The 18815-nt window shown below is 47.7% G+C and overlaps 3 protein-coding genes across 9 annotated transcripts in view; 1 reads left to right on the top strand and 2 right to left on the bottom strand.

Moving 5' to 3' along the window:
- LOC101740450 (uncharacterized) overlaps positions 1–18815 on the bottom strand; it is a 960210-nt gene that overhangs the window by 647718 nt on the left and 293677 nt on the right. The window lies entirely within an intron of this gene.
- The window catches only part of LOC101741768 (uncharacterized), an 87996-nt gene that overhangs the window by 58561 nt on the left and 10620 nt on the right, over positions 1–18815 (top strand). The window lies entirely within an intron of this gene.
- On the bottom strand, positions 1884–17745 carry LOC101738371 (uncharacterized). Of its 6 annotated transcripts, none has more exons than XM_004933748.4 (7): positions 17400–17507; positions 16979–17095; positions 15208–15295; positions 13856–14034; positions 13414–13492; positions 11692–11760; positions 1884–2277 (listed from the first exon to the last, which is right to left on the bottom strand). In XM_004933748.4, the coding sequence occupies exons 3-7, from the start codon at positions 15259–15261 to the stop codon at positions 1897–1899; spliced, it is 762 nt and encodes a 253-aa protein (XP_004933805.1). In that variant the 5' UTR covers positions 15262–15295; positions 16979–17095; positions 17400–17507; the 3' UTR covers positions 1884–1896. The 6 variants fall into 6 exon arrangements, with proteins under 6 accessions (XP_004933805.1, XP_062524922.1, XP_037867583.1 ...); XM_062668938.1 differs by having other exon boundaries at positions 17271–17488; XM_038011655.2 differs by lacking the exons at positions 16979–17095; positions 17400–17507 and adding an exon at positions 17720–17745.

The following is an 18815-nucleotide window of genomic DNA, read 5'->3' as shown; positions in this document are numbered from 1 at the left end:
GTGGTGTCAGGTTATTTTATTATATTATCAGAGCAGTGCACTTAGCAACACGCACTCGTTAAGACGTTACCATCCGTGCTTAACCGACATAATAAAGGTGCTCAAACAACACACTAACTCTTTGGAACTCAACAAAACTTCCCCTTGGACCCCAACAGTAAGCTTTATTGCACAGATGTTCTTTAATAGTTTTCTTAAACCTATGTATATGTAGGTTCTGAACATCTTGTGGGATTTTGTTGGACAGGCGCACAGACAAACACCCGAATGAATTTCGTATCTTATGTAACCTACTCATCGGCACAACAAGCTTGTGTTTGTTCCCAGTATTTCTATTATGTATGTCCGACTGTTTAGGAAACTCCTCAATATGTTTACGAACATACATCAAATTTTCAAAAATGTACTGGGATGGCATAGTGAGAACTTTAATTTCTTTAAATTTCTCCCTCAGGGATTCCCTTGAGTGCATGTTATAAATAGCACGTATAGCTCTTTTCTGCAGAATAAATATCATTTCTACATCGGCCGCATTGCCCCATAGCAAAATGCCATAGGACATGACACTGTGGAAATAACTAAAGTAAACTAAACGAGCCGTGTCCGCGTTTGTTAACATTCTATTTTTTTTTACTGCGTATGGCGTTATATGCGTTTAGCGGGCAGATGACGTCACAGTGGCACGCCTTTTTTGTTGACGTTTCATTTCCATAGGTTTCATACTTCAGTGCAAATTCCCCTTCGATTTTGCAACATATTCTAATTTACAGCAACACAGGCTGTTGAGCGTAATAATAAAATTAAACTCAAAATTGTAGTCATAGAAATTGTCATTATTAAACACCAATAAATATTTCACTAAACGTTGATTAGAAATGTTAATCTAAAATATGAAACTACGCATGTTCAACTACAGAGGTGATCACAGCATGCAGCAAATAGAAAGTGGTGTCATATGACCTTCTGATGAACTACCACAATTATCATGAGTCGAAAGACATGCACTGCTGTTGATAGACTTTAATATCATTAAGTGTATCTTTTCCAGATCAAATTTCTAGCACATTTGAAAAAATATACAACAATGCTTTTAGTTTTTTTTTTATTACTTCGATCGGTCGTCGTTGTCACGACTCCCTCATAGACATTAATAACTCAATGTCAGCCATCTCGTGACATGAGTACTAAATCACAGTTTTATAGTACAACGGCGGCCCCACCCTTCAAACCGGAACGCATTACTTCTTCACGACAGAACTAGGCAGGCGGGTAGGCGGGCTCACCGCCCATCCTACCATCAATGCAGTTTTGCTGATTATATTATTAATAGAATAGCAGTAGACTGCGACTTGGCTGCTCCTGAGATGTGTGCGGGCGATGAACCTGCGAGCTCTATGCCTATCTGCAAAGGCACAAAACTACTGTGCATATTTCTTTTCCTTACCTATCCTCTGGCAGCCTAAGGGGCTGTTCCAACTACGCTATTATTAGTAGTTGAGTTAACAGATTCCACATAAAAAAGTTGCTAACACTGGCCCTAGCATGAGCTGTGCTTCTCAGAATACCACCGATCTGGCAAGATCGTGCAATAGATGCAAAGCTGCTATACTGCAAATCAATTAGGACATCAACCCGTAGCATAAACTTGACTTGGTATTTAACTTCCAATCAGCACTAACCTAAGCGTAGAATAGTCTTATCTTTAGATCTTAGAAATTGTCCCTATAATTGACTTACTCTTTCGACCCTTTGGATCTTTGTCATCATAGTTGATATCTTATATATTATAAGGTTAATATATTATAAGTTTTTTAATAATATAGACTACATACTGTGACACAAAAAAATACCAAAACAGTTTCAAGTATAAATAAAACTATAGATAGAACAACATTTTTATTTCTTATTCGTTTTAGCTCTTGGACATTCACTCATACAGACTTTACCTTTTTCTAAACATTTATGACAACCGGCGTCCGCCGCGTTAGATTCTTCATCAGCTTTCGCCGCGGACGCTTCGATAAAACCAGGAATATTGTCATTTATAACACTTCCAATAATTTCATTTTTACCGAACTCTATATTTGGTTCATTAATATCATCCCTGTCATTGAATGGTACGTTTGATTCGTCCTCCGCAATAGCCCGTCTATTAGCGTTCGATACGGACTCGTGTTGTGTGATGTTCTTGTTAGTTTTATTGGAAACTTTCTCCGTTGGCTCGTCGCCATTGAAATGGAAGTTCTCTGTTGATTCGTAAACATTTGTATTCACCAACTGGAATAATGAAATAAAACTTTTGAACTAAGATAAACTTTCAAACGTTCAAACATAATTCCTCGGATTTTTCTATAATATACAGCTGATTTTTACATTTCCCAAAGTCTCTATTGGTTCTTCTAATATTAATGCAGTGACCTATCATTTTGACAATAATCTATAATCTATAATCTATCTCTATATATAAAAATGAATTGCTGTTCGTTAGTCTCGTTAAAGCTCGAGAACGGCTTTTTTTTTTTTTTTTTTCCACAGGAGAAAATCGCCGGATCCCCACCCGCGCGGCAGGTGGGGTATGTGGGAGTTGAACCTCACTAAAAACTCCTGCCGCTCACAACCGGCGCCCTACCTCGGACCGGGCCGGAGCCCAGTCGGGGCTATTGAAACGGCGGGACAGGGTTGACGCAGAGCACATTACATCCATCCCACCGTCCCACGGACGCCGGACCGGTGGCCGCCAGCGAAACGACCACCGGTTCCCTCGTTCAGCGGGCCGAGAGCCCGCTTTGATGGCGCCGCGTTACACCTTCCCCCAGAGCGGTCGGGGGAACGCGGTCTACCATCACCCGGCTTCCTATTGCGGGTGAGCGTGCAGAGCACGCCACCCCTCGTCTGGGTCCCTCCCCGCACAAAACGGGTGGGACCCCTAGCTCTTAGGGGGCCAGGTCACGGATACGACCCCGGTCCCGACCCCCTGCTCGGCGGCGGCGGGTTTCTGCGTAGTGAGGAGAGCTTTCCCTCACTCGCCCCGCCGCCTCCTTCTGCGAGATGGTGCACTCGCAGAAGTCGAGCATAGCCCTCCATGACTCATCGCTGCCAAGCATCGACGCCACGACGCCAGGCAGCGACAAGTCAGGTCCTATCTTTGCGACCAGGACACGGCGCTGCACCTCCCAAGCGGGGCAGACAGCGAGCGTATGCTCCGCCGTGTCCAGGTCGTGTCCACAATGGTGACACCTCGTCGTCGGCTCAGCCCCTATCCGGCGCAGGTACTTCCCGAAGCATCCGTGCCCGGTCAGCACCTGCACCAGACGAAAGGTGAGACGTCCCTCGCCACGATTCACCCAGTCATCAAAGACCGGGTAAACCGCCTCGACGGTCCGTAGCCCCCACGTGGGGTTGGCCAATCGCCTCGACCACGACTCGAGCACGGACCGCCGAGAATGGGCCTTCCGCGCCCGCAGCTCACTCTCGGGGACACGCGCCACGCCCCGAGCACGAAGCTCGCTGCGCCACCGATAGTCGGCAGCGAGCGACTCCGCCTCCAGCTCCCATGGCGGCGTCCCCGCCAAAACACACGCCGCCTCGAAGGAGACGGTGCGATATCCGCGGATGACCCTGATGGCAACGGTGCGCTGCGGCCGGCGCAGGAACCGAGCCATAGTGGCCCGGTTGCGCGGCTCAGCCCACACAGGTGCACCGTACAGGGCCATCGATCGCACCACCCCCGCGTAGAGACGGCGCACAACCTGATCCGGTCCCCCAATATTCGGGAGCAGCCGGCTCAAAGAACCGGCCGTCCCCATCAATCGGGGGACCAGCTCCGCAAAGTGAGCACGAAAGGCCCATCGGCTGTCCAACACGAGGCCGAGGTACTTCAACTGCACCCCGACCCCTATCCGGACGCCTCCAACCACGATGTGGGTGTCAACGGGTGGCGCCCTCCGCGGCCCGTGAAACCACAGAGCCTCGGATTTATTGAGCGCCACGTCGAGACCCAGCCTCCTTATCCTTCCGACGACGAGGGCCACTCCCGCTGTGGCGAGACGGGCAGACTCCCTAAAATCATCCCCCCGGGCCACGACCAACGTGTCGTCCGCGTAACAAATAACGCGGAGGCCCGGGAGGAGGGCGCCCCTCAGCACCCAGTCGTACCCGATATTCCACAAGAGGGGGCCGAGAACCGACCCCTGCGGAACACCACGCACGACCGGAAAGCGATGAAGGGTCCCACCGTACCCGGTACATACGACCGACCTGGCCCCCAAATAGGACCCAACCAGCCGGCGGAGGTAGAGGGGCACTCCATGCCTCTCCAGTGCCCCCCCTATCACGGTCCAGGGCAGAGTGTTAAATGCGTTGGCGATGTCAAGAGACACCGCCAGCGCCACCCCACCCCGAGAGACGGCCTCGTCCGAGAGGGACCGCACGCGAAGAATTGCATCCACGGTCGAACGGCCCTCCCGGAAGCCGTACTGCTCCGCCGACAGGTCAGGCCCCACCCCGACCAGGTGCCGAACGATGCGGGCAGCCAGAATACGTTCCAGCAATTTTCCCGCCTCGTCCAGCAGCACGATAGGACGATATCCGGCGGCTGTATCCACCGGGCGCCCCTCCTTCCTCAACAACAACAACACAAGTCTACCCGTCCGCCAGAGCGACGGAAACCGTCCCGACTCCAAGCAGCCATTATATAGCTCAAGGAGCCGGTCCCCCAGGGCACCGAGGGCCAAGGCCAATACCCGGCCGTGGACTCCGTCCGGGCCGGGGGCCGTGTCTTTCGCAGTCATCTTGACAACGGCCACCCGGAGCTCTGCCTCCGTAATACGGGGCACCTCAGCAGGAGCTTGGCCGTCGACGATGTCAGACGGCCCGCCCATAGCGGGAGGGACAAAACCCTCCCGCTCCTGCGGGAACAACGCCGAAACGATGTCCCGCAGCTGCTGGGGCTGGAGACGCTCAGTCATAGAGGGGGCCCACGGGCGCAACTTGCCGCGTACCAATTTGTATGGGCTCCCCCACGGATCCGCTTCGAGCGCCTCCAAGAGTCTCTCCATGTTCTGCTCCTTGGCCCGCCTGATGGCCAGCCGCAGGGCGTCCTTCGCAGCGCGATATTCGCGGTGCAACCGAGCTTCCTCCTCCGCGAACGCGACGGGCTCGTCACGCCGCAGGCGGCGGCGACGGCGGTGTCTAGTGCACCGGCGGCTCGCCCGAATGGAGACCGCACGCAGTCTTGCAATTTCGGGCGACCACCAGGGCGACTGTCGCCGTCCAGAGTGCCGAGAGCCGACCCGGGGCATCGAGGCATCACATATGCGGTGCATCGCGCCCCGGAACCATTCGGCCTCGGTTTCCACATCGACAGGTTGTGGGCGCTTGGGCGCCCACGCCGCCACCATAGAGGCCTCCACCAGGAGCTCCCTGTTAAGGAGCTTCAGTGCCCACCTAGGGAATGACCGGGATGCACTCTGCGGGGGGTCAACCCCGCGGGCACCTGCAGCCGGCGTCGGCGCAGGGGCAGAAAGATCGTACCGGATATACCGGTGATCGGACAACGATTCCGCCCCCACCACCACTCTCCAGCCGAGGATGCGCCGTGCGACGGGCGAGCTCGCGAACGTCAAGTCCACGATAGACTCGCCCGTCCACCGCACGCAAGTCGCGATCGAGCCCCTATTAACGATACAGAGACCGACCGCGACCGCCCACTCCTCCAGCAGCCTACCACGAGCGTCCGTGAATGGGGAACCCCAAGCGACAGACTTCGCATTGAAGTCCCCCGCCAGTATCACTGAACGGGGAGCGAGGTGACGAGCGATCACCTCTAGCCCGTCCAGGAACCGCTCGAACTCGACGGTAGGCCGATTCGGAGAAAAGTACACCCCGATCACGACGATATTTTCTAACTGTACCGCGACGATCCCGGGGCCCCTGGTCACCATCGCCAGGGGGGGGACCATCGCGGTTCTTCTGATATGTATGGCCGCCAAGCCATCAACGTCCCCAAACCAACAGTCATCCGCTGGGGGAACGAAGTATGGCTCGGCGACCACAGCCACGTCAATTGACCACTCCGCCATGGTCTGGAGCAACATGTCCTGAGCCCCAGCGGAGTGGTTCAAGTTTCCCTGCAGGAAGCGATAGGTGTGATCCATTAAGGCTGAACCACATCCATCGCTCCCTCCCCTACTCCATTGCCCCCGCTATCGGGCGCGAACGCCTCAGCGGGGGACAAAGTGCCGGCCGGTGCTCCCCCGGCCAACCGCTTCTTTTGACGCCGCTTAGCTTGGCGGCGCCGATTTCGTTCTGCATTCTTGCTGGCCGGAGGGCAGGCCTTGCCCCCGGCCCGGTGGTCAGCCTTGCGCCCGGCCGCCGCACATAATAAGCAATGCGGCGCAGCCGAGCACACGGCCGCCTTGTGTCCAGGCTGACCACAGCGAAAGCACAATCCGCTGCGGTCAACCGCACTCGCGCATTTAGCGAGGCAGTGCCCAGTGCTGAAGCATCTGAGGCACCGCCAGGCGCGTGGTTCGAGAAGGCGCACGCGGGCCGCTATCCAGCCCACGCGCAACCTGCCCGGTTCCCCCGACGGTCTACCGGGCGGAGGAGCAGCCAAGGAGGTGGCCGCCTCTACCGGGCAACGCACCCAAACAGAGCCAGCCCCGGTATAACCGAGGCGCAGCTCGCCTACAGTTATATTCTCCAGGGCGCAGTTGCCCCGGGCGGCAATAGCCGCCGCCACCTCATCCTTAGTGGTGCAGTCGTCCAGGCCGGTCACTCTCAATTCAGCCATTTTGACCGGCCTGTGCACTCGAACCTCTTCCTCAGGCAGAACCGTACGGAGCTTCGCCGCCAGACGCTCCGCGATGCCGGAACTATCGGCACCGGGACACTCTAGCAGCTTGGCCCCATTGGCCGTCAGCCTACAGCGGAGGCCCTCCCCCGCCCCGATCTCGTCCAGATCAATAGCCGCGCGCGCCCGGGAGACTACATCTCCGTATGACACGCCCTTGGCCTCGGCGGCCGGCAGCAGCGTTAAGACCACTGCCGCCGACCGCGGCGCGCGCGACGACTTCTTCTTCATCTTCTTTTTCTTGGCGGCCACAGGCGCTCGACCCTGTTGGGGAGCAGCCTGAGACGCCGCAGTGGCCGGTGCTCCACCCACTTGGGGAGCTGTCGGTACGGCCCTCTTGGCACCCCGCCGGGCCACCACATTCCACCCCTCGTCCATGTTAGACGGGGGCGGGGGCAGCGGACGGGGTTGAGGCGCTTGCGATGTGCACTTCGCGTTAGCGCCGCCCCCCCGCTTGGCTCTGTCTCGCCCCGGGCCCGCCCTAGTGGCTGGAGCCTGTACGGGGGTGGAGCGGGTCACTGCAGCACCCGACACCGCGGCATGTGTAGACGCAGGCCGTTCAGCGTCACTAGCGACAATACGTTTCGCTTCGAGTGCCGCCAGCCCGCCACCCAGCCTTTCCATTACAGCCTGGACGGTGCGATCGATAATCTCGTCCAGGCTGTAGCAATTCGGTTCCGGCAGGCCCACGATCCGTGGCCCCGCGGATCCCTGCTGCCGCTCGACGGCCGTCGCCTCCCTAGACCGCGGCGACGGGAGACGCGAACGCCGCTGTACCGCGCGCGATGGTGGCAGCACGGGCCACGGGTCGCCAGCCGCCGCTGAGGGACAGGGACCCCGAGGGACCCCGGAGACCAGCGGCGACACCGCCGGCACAGATGCCGGAGGAGTCCGCGACCCAGCGGCACGTGGCAACGCGGGCGACGACCTCGTCGCGGCTACCCGCTTGGTAGCAGCAACCTTGTCATCGGGCCGCCGCTGCGCCTGTAGCTGTGCTCGGAGCCTCAAATTCTCCGCCATCAGCTGCACCACCTGGTCATTGGCGGAAGCAACCGAAGGCAGAACCTTCGAGACTCGCGAGACGACTTCCCGCAGCCTGCGGCCAGCAGCTTTGGTTTTGGCACTGGTCGCCGCATACGACTTGACGGTCTTCATGGCCCTGCCTATGACCAAGGCAGGGTCCCGAAGACCGCCCTCCTCCTCTTCTGTCGTCCGCCCGTCCAGCGAGGCGACAGACATCGACGCCGATGACGGCGCCGGTGACGGTGCGCCCTTCCCCCGAGCGGGTCTCCCTTTAGGGGGCGGCATCTCCTCCGCGGCAGAGGCCGAATCGGAGACTACCACCACTTTCTCCGGTGGGGCATCCGTGTCAGAGGACGACGTTAGCCCCCCCTTCCCTTCGCGGGAAGAAACTCCCCTCGATTTCCTCTTCCGCCTGACTTTCCCTTTCGGGCCAGCCGCCTCGCAGTCGCTGACGAGCGCAGAGCGCGTCGAGCCAGCGCTGGCACACCTCAGTTCGACGGGTTTTCCGCTGCCCGTCGCACAGCCCCCTTCATCGTGGCATGCTTTGCCCCCCCCAGAATACGTGGGGCAGCATGCTCCCACCGAGGTGGAAGCACGGAGGGATTCTCCACCTAGAGTGGTACCCTCCTGGGGTAATTTTTTCGTTAAGTCTGCCATCATTTATTTATTCCTTTATTATTTAACCAGGGGTCGGTCCCCTGGGACGGCCCTCACGACTGGACACCCTCCAGCCACTCATCCCATCACCGGGCACGTCACAGGCTTAGGATTAGGGCATTTTTTATAGAGGTTTGCATCCTCGCGGCCCCTACTAGGCAGCGGCCCCCGCCCCCCACCAAGTGGGGATTACGGTATGGGACAACCCTTGGGACTAGACTCCCTCCAGCCATTCATCCCATCGTCAGGTGTCAAAAACTTGGGATTGGGGCATTTTTTATAGAGGTTCGCATCCTCACGGCCCCTGCTAGGCAGCAGCCCCCGTCCCCTACTCGGTAGGGATTGCGGTGTGCTTCTTCGAAGCCACGCCGGTAAACCGGTACCCCCCTTTGGGGGGCCTTCCCCTGTAGCCGCCAAGAGGCAGCCGGGGACATGGCAACCAGCGACCGGAAGGGAGTGCCCTCCGGTTCACTTCTCATCCACGTGGGGTCTACCATTACTGACAGACCCACACGTCCGACCACGGTGTGGCCACGCCGGCGTACCGGTACCCTCCTCTGGAGGGCCTTCCCCTTTAGCAGCCAAAGAGCTGCCGGGGACATGGCCTAGCATCCAAGAGGGCTCCAGAAGAGAGCCCTCTCCCGCTTCACACACACTTTGTCCAGCAAAGGTGGGAAACGGGAACACGGTGTGCAGTCTTCTTTGTTCACGGCACCCCTGTGCAGACAACGCTGCTCCACGGTATCGGGGTGCACGCTTAAGCCCCACCGCCGCGACAAGGCGAGACCACGTTCGGTGGGGGTCGAGAACGGCTGGACCGATTTGGTTAATTTTGATCTTGAATTATTTGTGGAAGTCCAGGGAAGGTTTAAAAGGTAGATAAATATGAAAATGCTCGGAATTAAAAATTAAAAGAACAATTTTGTTTTTCCTTTGATGTGTCTCCCGTCGGACGGATTCCTTTTGTTTGTTTTGAGTTTATTTTATACAAAAGTTTAGTTTATTTTATACAAAACTTTTATTTCTCGATTGAGGCACTACGAAGTCTGCCGGGTCAGCTAGTGAAATTATAAATACTACAGTTATAATTTTTGCATCATTATTGTTTACTATTTCACATCATATAGGTTTAGAAGCATTTATTATTCAAATTCTAATATAATACAATTTTAAAACACGCTGTTACAATACAGAATCTCCTTCTAAATGTATTTAAATAACAAATTGGCCCGTCGACCGACCTATAAATCGCCGCCTATTTCAGTTTCAACACATCGCATTGTGCAAATTCACGGTAATCCTGTTACGATATAGGTCAGTTTATTGTATGGACCGGAAATTACTACATAAACATACAAAATAGCTCTCGAATTTAGGTTTCAAAAGTATTCTGTCCAAAGGAAGTATACGGAGGAGGTTCAATGCTCTTTATGGTTTATACCATTTTGTACAGTTTTGTTACATATTGCTTTCCAAGGGGAGTATAGTCTAACGAATCGTATGGGACGATCATCATGAAACTCATCTCCGTTTTAACATCTCACCATCAACCACCAGAGCTGACCTCGATCATGCCACCGGAAAAAACTAGGATCATCGAAAGGACATTTCCAAATATCTTTTCTGCTCCATAATAATCTCCCCTCCGTAGTGTTTTCTTAATAGTATGTGCAAGTGAGCAGCGGCTCAGAACCCACAGACACAGCCCACTGAGTTTCTTGCCGGATCTTCTCAGTGGGTCTCGTTTCCGATCCGGTGGTAGATTCTGCGAAGCACTGCTCTTGCTAGGGCCAGTGTTAGCAACTCTCCCGGTTTGAACCCCGTGAGCTCACCTACACGTCAAAGAGAAGCAGAAATAGCCTCTCAAGGCTACCAGTAGAGGTAGGAAAAAAAACGGCTCAGTGGTGTCAGCGGTATCACCACGTCCATGATCATCACTAACCACTTGCCATCAAGAGGACCAGGTGGTTGCCTGCCATCTAAGGCAGTAAAGATGGCCATTTTACTAGTAGGTATAAAAACCAACAGTAACAACTGGGAGCTTAAAGGATCTGTCCTCGAAGTCGAATAGACTAAACTACTTTAGCAACATACATTACGAAACATGATTTAATTATAATTAATGCTAAAATTCATCGAAATCGGATTCATAAACAGATAAGCGTTGCGTCTGTAAATATTATACATTGGTAGAACGATAGACCGCGTCAGAATAATTGTTTTTGTATTGGCAACAGGCCGACAAATTCACGGCGCATCTGGTATGTCGGCTACCGGGGACCATAAGTCACCACGTCGTGAATGCCGCCGCGCACTTAGAGACGATACCGATCCGTGGGGGCTCAAAACACATCCTACCCACCAAAAACTAAAGTTTGCCTTACATTGCTGGCAATATTGGTCGCTGTTTAGCTCCACCTCGTATCTCGAGGCGAGTGGTGGTACTTACGTTATTCCTACGCGTACCGATAGTTGACACTAAGAGAGCTGTAAGCCCGCACTCCCAAGCAAATACATCAGCCTAATACATAATAATATGGTCGTTTCATAGCAAAGCCCTAATTTAAATTTAATACAACTAGAGGTCCCCTGGTAGTCGAAATTCGACTATAACTAATGGAAATTATAAGTTTGTACACTATTATGATTCTATTGTCAAGGACTATTATACTTCTTTAATCACATATTTCGTCAAGACTACACTTTAGACAAATATTAATAAAGGGAAAACAATATGTAACCTATTCTCCATTTTACCGACTATAACTGACAGACTGCAATGAAAAGTTTGACAATAAACAAATAGTATGCATGCGTGTGTGTCAAATACATGGTAGTGTATGTAATTTTTCTTTATTGATTTAATGTATCGTTGATGCATTATTTAAAAATATATTATCATTGTGCACTTCTGCTCTATAAGTGTGGGAAATTTCATACTCCTCCGTCTTCGCAATTTTCGTAAAAAGGGATACAAAGTTTTTGCTACACTTTTTTTTTTGCCCTTGTTGGTAGACGAGCATACGGCCCACCTGATGGTGAGTGGTTACCGTCGCCCATGGACTTCAGCAATGCCAGGGGCAGAGCCAAGCCGCTGCCTACCGCTTAATACTCTACTATACTATAATAATACTTAATATTAATATTATATAGATTACCTCGGCTTGTCTCTCGCGCGATCTACCGAACTGAAACACCCTCTGAATGTACATAAATGCTTCTGCTAACTGAAAAATAAATTACGAATTAATAAACTATCAACGTCGACTGTTTTAAGACGATCTTTCCAGACGAGCGGTAAGTCCACGAAGAATGCTCAAAACGGTCTAATAGACAGAGCCCACTGAGTTTCTCGCCGGATCTTCTCAGTGGGTCGCGATTCTCACTGCTCATGCTAGGGTCACTGTTAAAAATTCTCTTAGGCTGAGACGGTGAGCTCACCTATCGGTCCGTGAGTAGTTGGAATATTTCCCTTAGGCTCCCAACGATTAGGTAGAAAAAAAAACTTCAGAACAATATCAGATTTACGAAAAGCAACAACGAACTCATTGATAATGCGAATCACCGTTGTCTCGGCCGTCGTTAGGTAAATACCGAAATACTCAGAGATCGAAATTCACAAATACAGCAACACGGTCACGAAAACAAAAAACAAAAAAAATATATATGTCGTACAAACCTATCTGATAGATAATTAACTTTATTTTCCTGGAGAGACATTAATTTTACGCTCTCATCTACATCGAACGCCACGCATTATAAATAAACACATATTTCAGTAAAACAAATGAAATAATTGACCTTGAAAATAAAGAGATGCAGACAAATAAAAAAAATAATGTTAAATCTTCGATAAATATAAAGAGAAGAATGCGAATTTCTTAAATTCTTCGCTGATTTAACGACTAAACGTCAGTAAGTGGGCTTTGGGCCGTTGCCAGACTCGATGGGGCTGCCAGATGTAAGGAAATGTATGGTTCTGCGGTATATTTTTTTTAATTATTTTTTATTGCGCAAGGTCGGTCGACGCAATTCCAGCAAACCTTATAATAAGTGGTGGCTGGAGTCCATAGATAACGCAAAATGAATGCCGTCACTGGCCTTAAAACATGAGTTCGAAGCTTTAGTTGTATTACTTACTTCAGAGCGCGTGACTCTTTTGCAGTTGAATTGGGCAGGATAGTGGTTCCTCCTTGGCCCTCCTTGTTTCCCTTTTCCTCTCTGGAGGCACCGGAGTCCGACATAACACGGTCCGTTACCCCCCCTCAACCGGGTATCCGTAAATGGATTCCACAGCGTTAAAAAAAAGAAAAGAAAAAAAAGGATAGTGGTTCCTACCCATACGGGCTCACAGTGCGCAAAGTACGTCCCACCACCAGTCACAATTCAATAATATACTAGCGATATTCAACCATTCAATGGTCTATCCTATCCTATACCATTTATAGTAATTTGAACCTTAACAACTCTGATCTGGTATATGATATCGCGCAGAAATTGTAATTAAAACTCCAGTCCTATTACGTACGTAATAATACGTAGTGGAGCCGACAATACGGTTACAGCAATGAAGGAGGATAGAATCACTCTACAAAATGATGTCTTGACAACAGATCACTGGATCAAGGGTTGCAGATTCCATCGCTTACATCCAGAAACTACACAATGATGGGAGAGTAATATGCCTCAAACTTCCACAGTCACCCTAATAGTAGTGGCAATTAACGTTAAGCTGTGTCATATAAGGCCGCTAGACCAGGCAAAAACAATCACAACAAAATATTATTCCAGTGAGTTCTCGGAAAAAAAATCCACAAGCCGCTAGTAACACATATTATTATAAACACTATGTTCTGGATAAAAACTATACAAATATTTACCATAATCAAACCGATGTAGAAACAGTCCGATATTGTATCGGCTATTCTTCTGTAGGCCTGGCCCGCTGGACGGCATGTTCTAGAAGGATTCATACGATTTACTATCTTATCTTACAATCCTAAGAATAAAAGACAGCAGAAATAAATTTTAGAACGAGCTCCCCTCCACGGCGTCTGCCGAACGCTATGATATATCCTTCTTAAAACGAGGATTTAGACACTTCAGCATTAGGCAGCAGCTATGCCTGGCATTGGTGACGTCCATGGGCGACAGTGAATACTTACCATTAGATCCGTACGCTCGTCTGCCTACCAAGAGCGCCTGGTCTCTGGAAAAACCTCGAACAAAACTTTTATTTCCTAAGCTTTTGAAAAATGCAACAATATTTATTCGACCATCAATATTGTAAGCAATGGTGAATGTGGCTAAGAAATTACCAACCTGTATACACTGGCTAGCACTCTGCAAGGACAAGGGGCACAGGCGCAGGGGACTGGACCAGAGCTGGACCCTGCTTCATGTCCGTTGCCGTCACGGCTCTCGCAGCACGACAGCTGACATTTCCCAGTCCACACCTCGCGGAGAATGGAGGCCGAACTCTGTTGAGTGTTCTCGTTTGTCTGTTGGCGTTCAGGAAAATAACGCTATTTTGATCATTTAGTTCATTCAAAAGTCACGACGAGTCTACAGATGTCCAACCCGGCCCGCGTTCTTGTCGTGAAACTACCGAGGGCCTTCTTCGAAAGCGCAGAACATTCATCACACGCTACTCCTAAGATAGCCTCTTATACAACATATATTGTAACTGCCACCTCATGTCCAGGCGATATAAAAAAATAAAAATCAAATGAAATTGAGCCGTGGACCTTATAAGAAGAACCTTATTAGGCCCCGAGAATCACATTCTTATCTTTGAGGATTCTGGTGACTACTTAAAAACAGACAAAAACACTTTCACAAGTTATAAATATGAAAAGCTTTATGGATTTGAAGTTTTCGATGAAGTGTGTTAATTAAAATGTTTGAATTTCTCAATCACGAAAAATCGGCCGAGGTTATTCAATTCAATTTAGAAGATAATAAGTGCGCAGAAGCATGCGAACGCTTCTGTTGCCCCAATTTTTTTATGATTTCAAATTCACCAAATATCAAGAATATTTCCTTACAAATTGTATTACCACTAATGACTAGCTAATTATTTCTCCTAACGTGTTTCTGAAGCCAAAATAACAAACAGAGTTAATGGAATACCGTTGATTTAGACAAAACAAAAACTTTAGAAGCTCTCTATAATTGCTCAACATGCTCTATAGGTAACCGACCATTTTCTGGGCCAAGTCAACGGATATATTAATAACTTTCATTATTTTTTCATACTATACATGTTTTAAATATGGCGGTCGTATTTTCCGCATAAGGTCCTTAAAAAGGTTTTACGGTACCTACCTGAAGACAAATGAACTAAGCCAGAAAATAATGGACCATAACCTAAGAGAAAAAATACTTATTTACTAAGCCCAATATGGATAGTCAGTAAGTTCGTAATTCTGGTACTAGTAGCCCGAGTGGTAAAGCGTAACACGAGTCCGTCCTATCCTTACCAGAAGTCATGATTGCTTCGTTGCAAAAATATACAGAATGGTGGATCAATACAACCTCCTACCAGTGAAAGCTGGCTGACAATTGATACTGCACCTCAATCGAGATTTCAGTCTCAAGATAAGCGTCCTCGGTAGCTGCTCAACATCACGAATCCGACGTTTAATGAAAACCAATTGAAATACAAAACTTACGTAAACATACAGAGCTAATCCTGCTAACGCGAGGGCCAACAGACTGAAGAACATTTGCCTAAATGATCAAGACGAGTACTTCCTGCACCTGTAACAAAAAATACATCGAGTGCTCGGATCCGAGCACAGAACTAAAGGCTTCGTCAAACAGAACGCGTACTTAGCGCGCGTCAGAGCGTTAAACTGACAGCGCGCTATCACGCCGAGATGTGTTGTACTGCTATGGTAATATATCGTCAAACAGAGCGCCAGCGCTATAAGTACGCTACGCTCTGTCGCGGCGTTAGAACGCTTCGACGTCAGGCGTTGTAATTTTTTACAAATTTTATTTTAGCGTCCGAGTGAATGTGTATTAAAATACTAAATAATGCCCGAAAAAATGATTGAAATACTTAGAAAATACCCATGCTTATACAATGCCACACCTGAATCACTCGATTTCTTAATACTTTTAAATTTTCACACTGCTATCGAAAGGCACTAATGATTTGGCGAATGCGTTGCGTCAAGGAGCGTTAGACTCATCTAGTCAATTGGTGTGCATGAAAAGAGCGCGACGTTAAGACGCGGCGCTAAGTACGCGTTCTGTTTGACGAAGCCGTAAAAGCGAATTATATATACAGGGTGTTCTAAAATCGTTCTCGAAAAGAGAGGCAGTGCTAAAGATCCCCGACCAAGAAATAGTTATTTGTGCAATAAGAGAGCAAAGTTGTTTTTTGTTTCGAGTGCTGATTTTGAGTCCCGGGCAAGCGAAACATTCTATGATGGATTCACGAGCGTAGAGAGTGATTCAAAGTTAAAATAGCGTAGTGAGGGACTCAACAGCACGAGATGCAAAAAACTTTTGCTCTGGTGTAGCACACATAACTTTTCACCTCAGTAGTGAGAGCACATATTACTTAGGAGACAGAAATGAACAGGAATAGATTGAAATAACTATTAAAAAAAACGTAATGATTTTATTACAAATATCTTTAAATTTTTGGGTATTACGCGTTTCCGAACGTGTTTTCTTTGAGGTCGAATTCCAAAATCGAATTTCGGTGGGGTTTGTTTTTTTCACTCGCTTTTTTATATGCACGTGAAAGAGACAGAGCAGAGTAAAATTCGAATGTTTCAAATTTACGGCCGAACAATGTCAATTCGTGGCACTGAAGATTGAAAAATTAAAAAGCTACTTTGACCCACGCTCGAATCAAAATCACGTTTTGTTCACTGTTGTCTCGCAGGAAAAGCGGCTTGTTTCAGCTGCTGAGGTGAACATATTGAATTCGCAGTGCTTAAATACCACTGAACGGTGGGTTCGTCCGCTTGTCATCTATTTTATGTACATTTGAGAACGGTTTTCATTCCTTGTCGTCTGGTTCGTGTATGTCTTTTAGAAAGGCATTAAAAGTACTGCCTGCCGCTAGTCACGTCCGCCTTTGTTCCATTTTTCTCCTTTGTTCCTTTTTGAATTCTTGTCAAGTCTCCGTCTTAGTCTATGTCTAGTCTTTGTAGGTCTTATTTCCTGTCAGAAAGGTTGCACGCCACGACAACCACCATTTTTGATGGACTATTGCTTGACGGGGTATTTACCCCGAGAGTACACGAGAGCTATCTGCGTGTTAACTTCAAGTTCTAAAGCGGATCACTAATTTGGAATTTACTGAAACGACAACTGTTTATTGCTTTAGCGTTTTGTATCAGTTTCATTTAGGCTTGTAGTCTATTTCTATTTCTACTTCGAAAGCGGCCGCATCATTTCCTGTATGTGAGTGAGTGAACTCACGCAAACTTTACTGGTGGTAGGTCCTCTTGTGAGTCCACACAGGTAACACCACTCTACCTATTTCTGCCGTGAAGCAGTAATGCGTTAACCAGGTGGGCTGTGAGCTCGTCCACCCATCTAAGCAATAAAAAATAAAAAAAAACTGAAATATGCATCGGCGTAAAAGTGGCATTAACAGTTTTGATATTTTAGACCATCTTAATTATTTTATCTTAGATAAAAGTATCGTAGGCCAACTCTGATTAAGTGTACTTTTGTTATTAAATACATATTTAGTCAAAATCTGGCTTACTTAGGTGAAAAGAAATGAATAAGTTACGACTTGCTTTTTGTGTAATCTGTGAGCTCCGATAAGCACTTAACGTTATCCGAACGGAGTGCTTGTCAGCATGCAGCGACAAACAAACATAATTACACTCACATCGTCTTAGTTTTTATGCAATATTTTTTTCATCAAACTAAAATTTTGTTCACACAAGTTTCAAAAATCTTTTGACAATCCAAAACCTCATGTCAGTTGCTCTTTTTATTCACGTCAGCTATGAAATAAAAAATAGCCAATAGACTTAATTATTATTTCAGAGATATTAAAAAAATATATATGTTCTTCATTATATATCATAAACATGTTTTAATGGGACACTTATTACATCCGTCTGTGGAATATACATACGTACATTGATTTATGGAACCAATATAATTTTATTTTATTTATTTTCACTACAAAACACATTTTCTTACCGATAAACCATAATACAGATAAAGTTATTTGATTCTCTTTGCGCTTATTTTATTCCGAACGATTCTTAAATTGTTTCTAATTAGTGTCAAAATTATAATTTTCTTAGAGTTTTAGAGATTATATAACTTTCTGTCTCTATAACCATAGATTATACACTTAATATATTTGAGATTTATAACTTTGCATAATATTGGTAGTGAGGAGTTTTCTCATGGTGGAAAGTACATGTTTCAATCGATAAATGATCGCTATGTTTATAGAATTAATTTATAGAATCAAATGGAGATAGGAATGGAGGTATAGTTTTGAATGCTCTTTATATTTTTAATATTATGTTAGTGCAAAAACTAACGCACAATGCATAACAATGCAAATTAATATTTCACGTCTATATATATAAAAATGAATTCCTGTTTGTTAGTCTCGCTAAAACTCGAGAACGGCTGGACCGATTTAGCTAATTTTGGTCTTGAATTATTTGTGGAAGTCCAGAGAAGGTTTAAAAGGTAGTTAAATATGAAAATGCTCGGAATTAAATAAAAATAACAATTTTGTTTTTCCTTTGATGTGTCCCCCGTCGGACGGATTCCTTTTGTTTGTTTTAAGTTTATTTTAAACAAAGTTTAGGTCTTTAATTATCGATTGAGGCACTACGAAATCTGCCGGGCCAGCTAGTAATACATATAAAAATGATGTTTTCGTTGTAACAATATTTATGACAAGGTTAAGTGAAATGAAAAATATGAGTTTAGTTAGTGTCAAAGTCTAGGTGTAATTCATACAGTAAATATGAAATTATAATTTAAAAAAAACTATTTTACATGTAGACGTTTTTCTCATAGATGAAGATGAAGAACTATGTCTCAATTACATTGCCTACGGCCTTAGCGGGAGCGAATGATTCAATCACTCAAGAAATAAGCAAAACATACAATTATTTACTATTACAAAACATCTAAAACGTCCCATTTCTTATGACTATAGATTAGAACGTAAGATACCTTAACCCTCCCTGGGCCTGAGCCCTTGCTCGTCCACCGATCCTGGTGAAACTGGAAAGGCCTCCGGGCTACCAGTAATACCTCAAAGATAAAA

The sequence above is a fragment of the Bombyx mori genome, chromosome 6, assembly GCF_030269925.1.
Source record: "Bombyx mori chromosome 6, ASM3026992v2".
Taxonomy (NCBI): Eukaryota; Metazoa; Arthropoda; class Insecta; order Lepidoptera; family Bombycidae; genus Bombyx; species Bombyx mori.
This window is presented reverse-complemented; position numbering and strand designations above follow the sequence as displayed.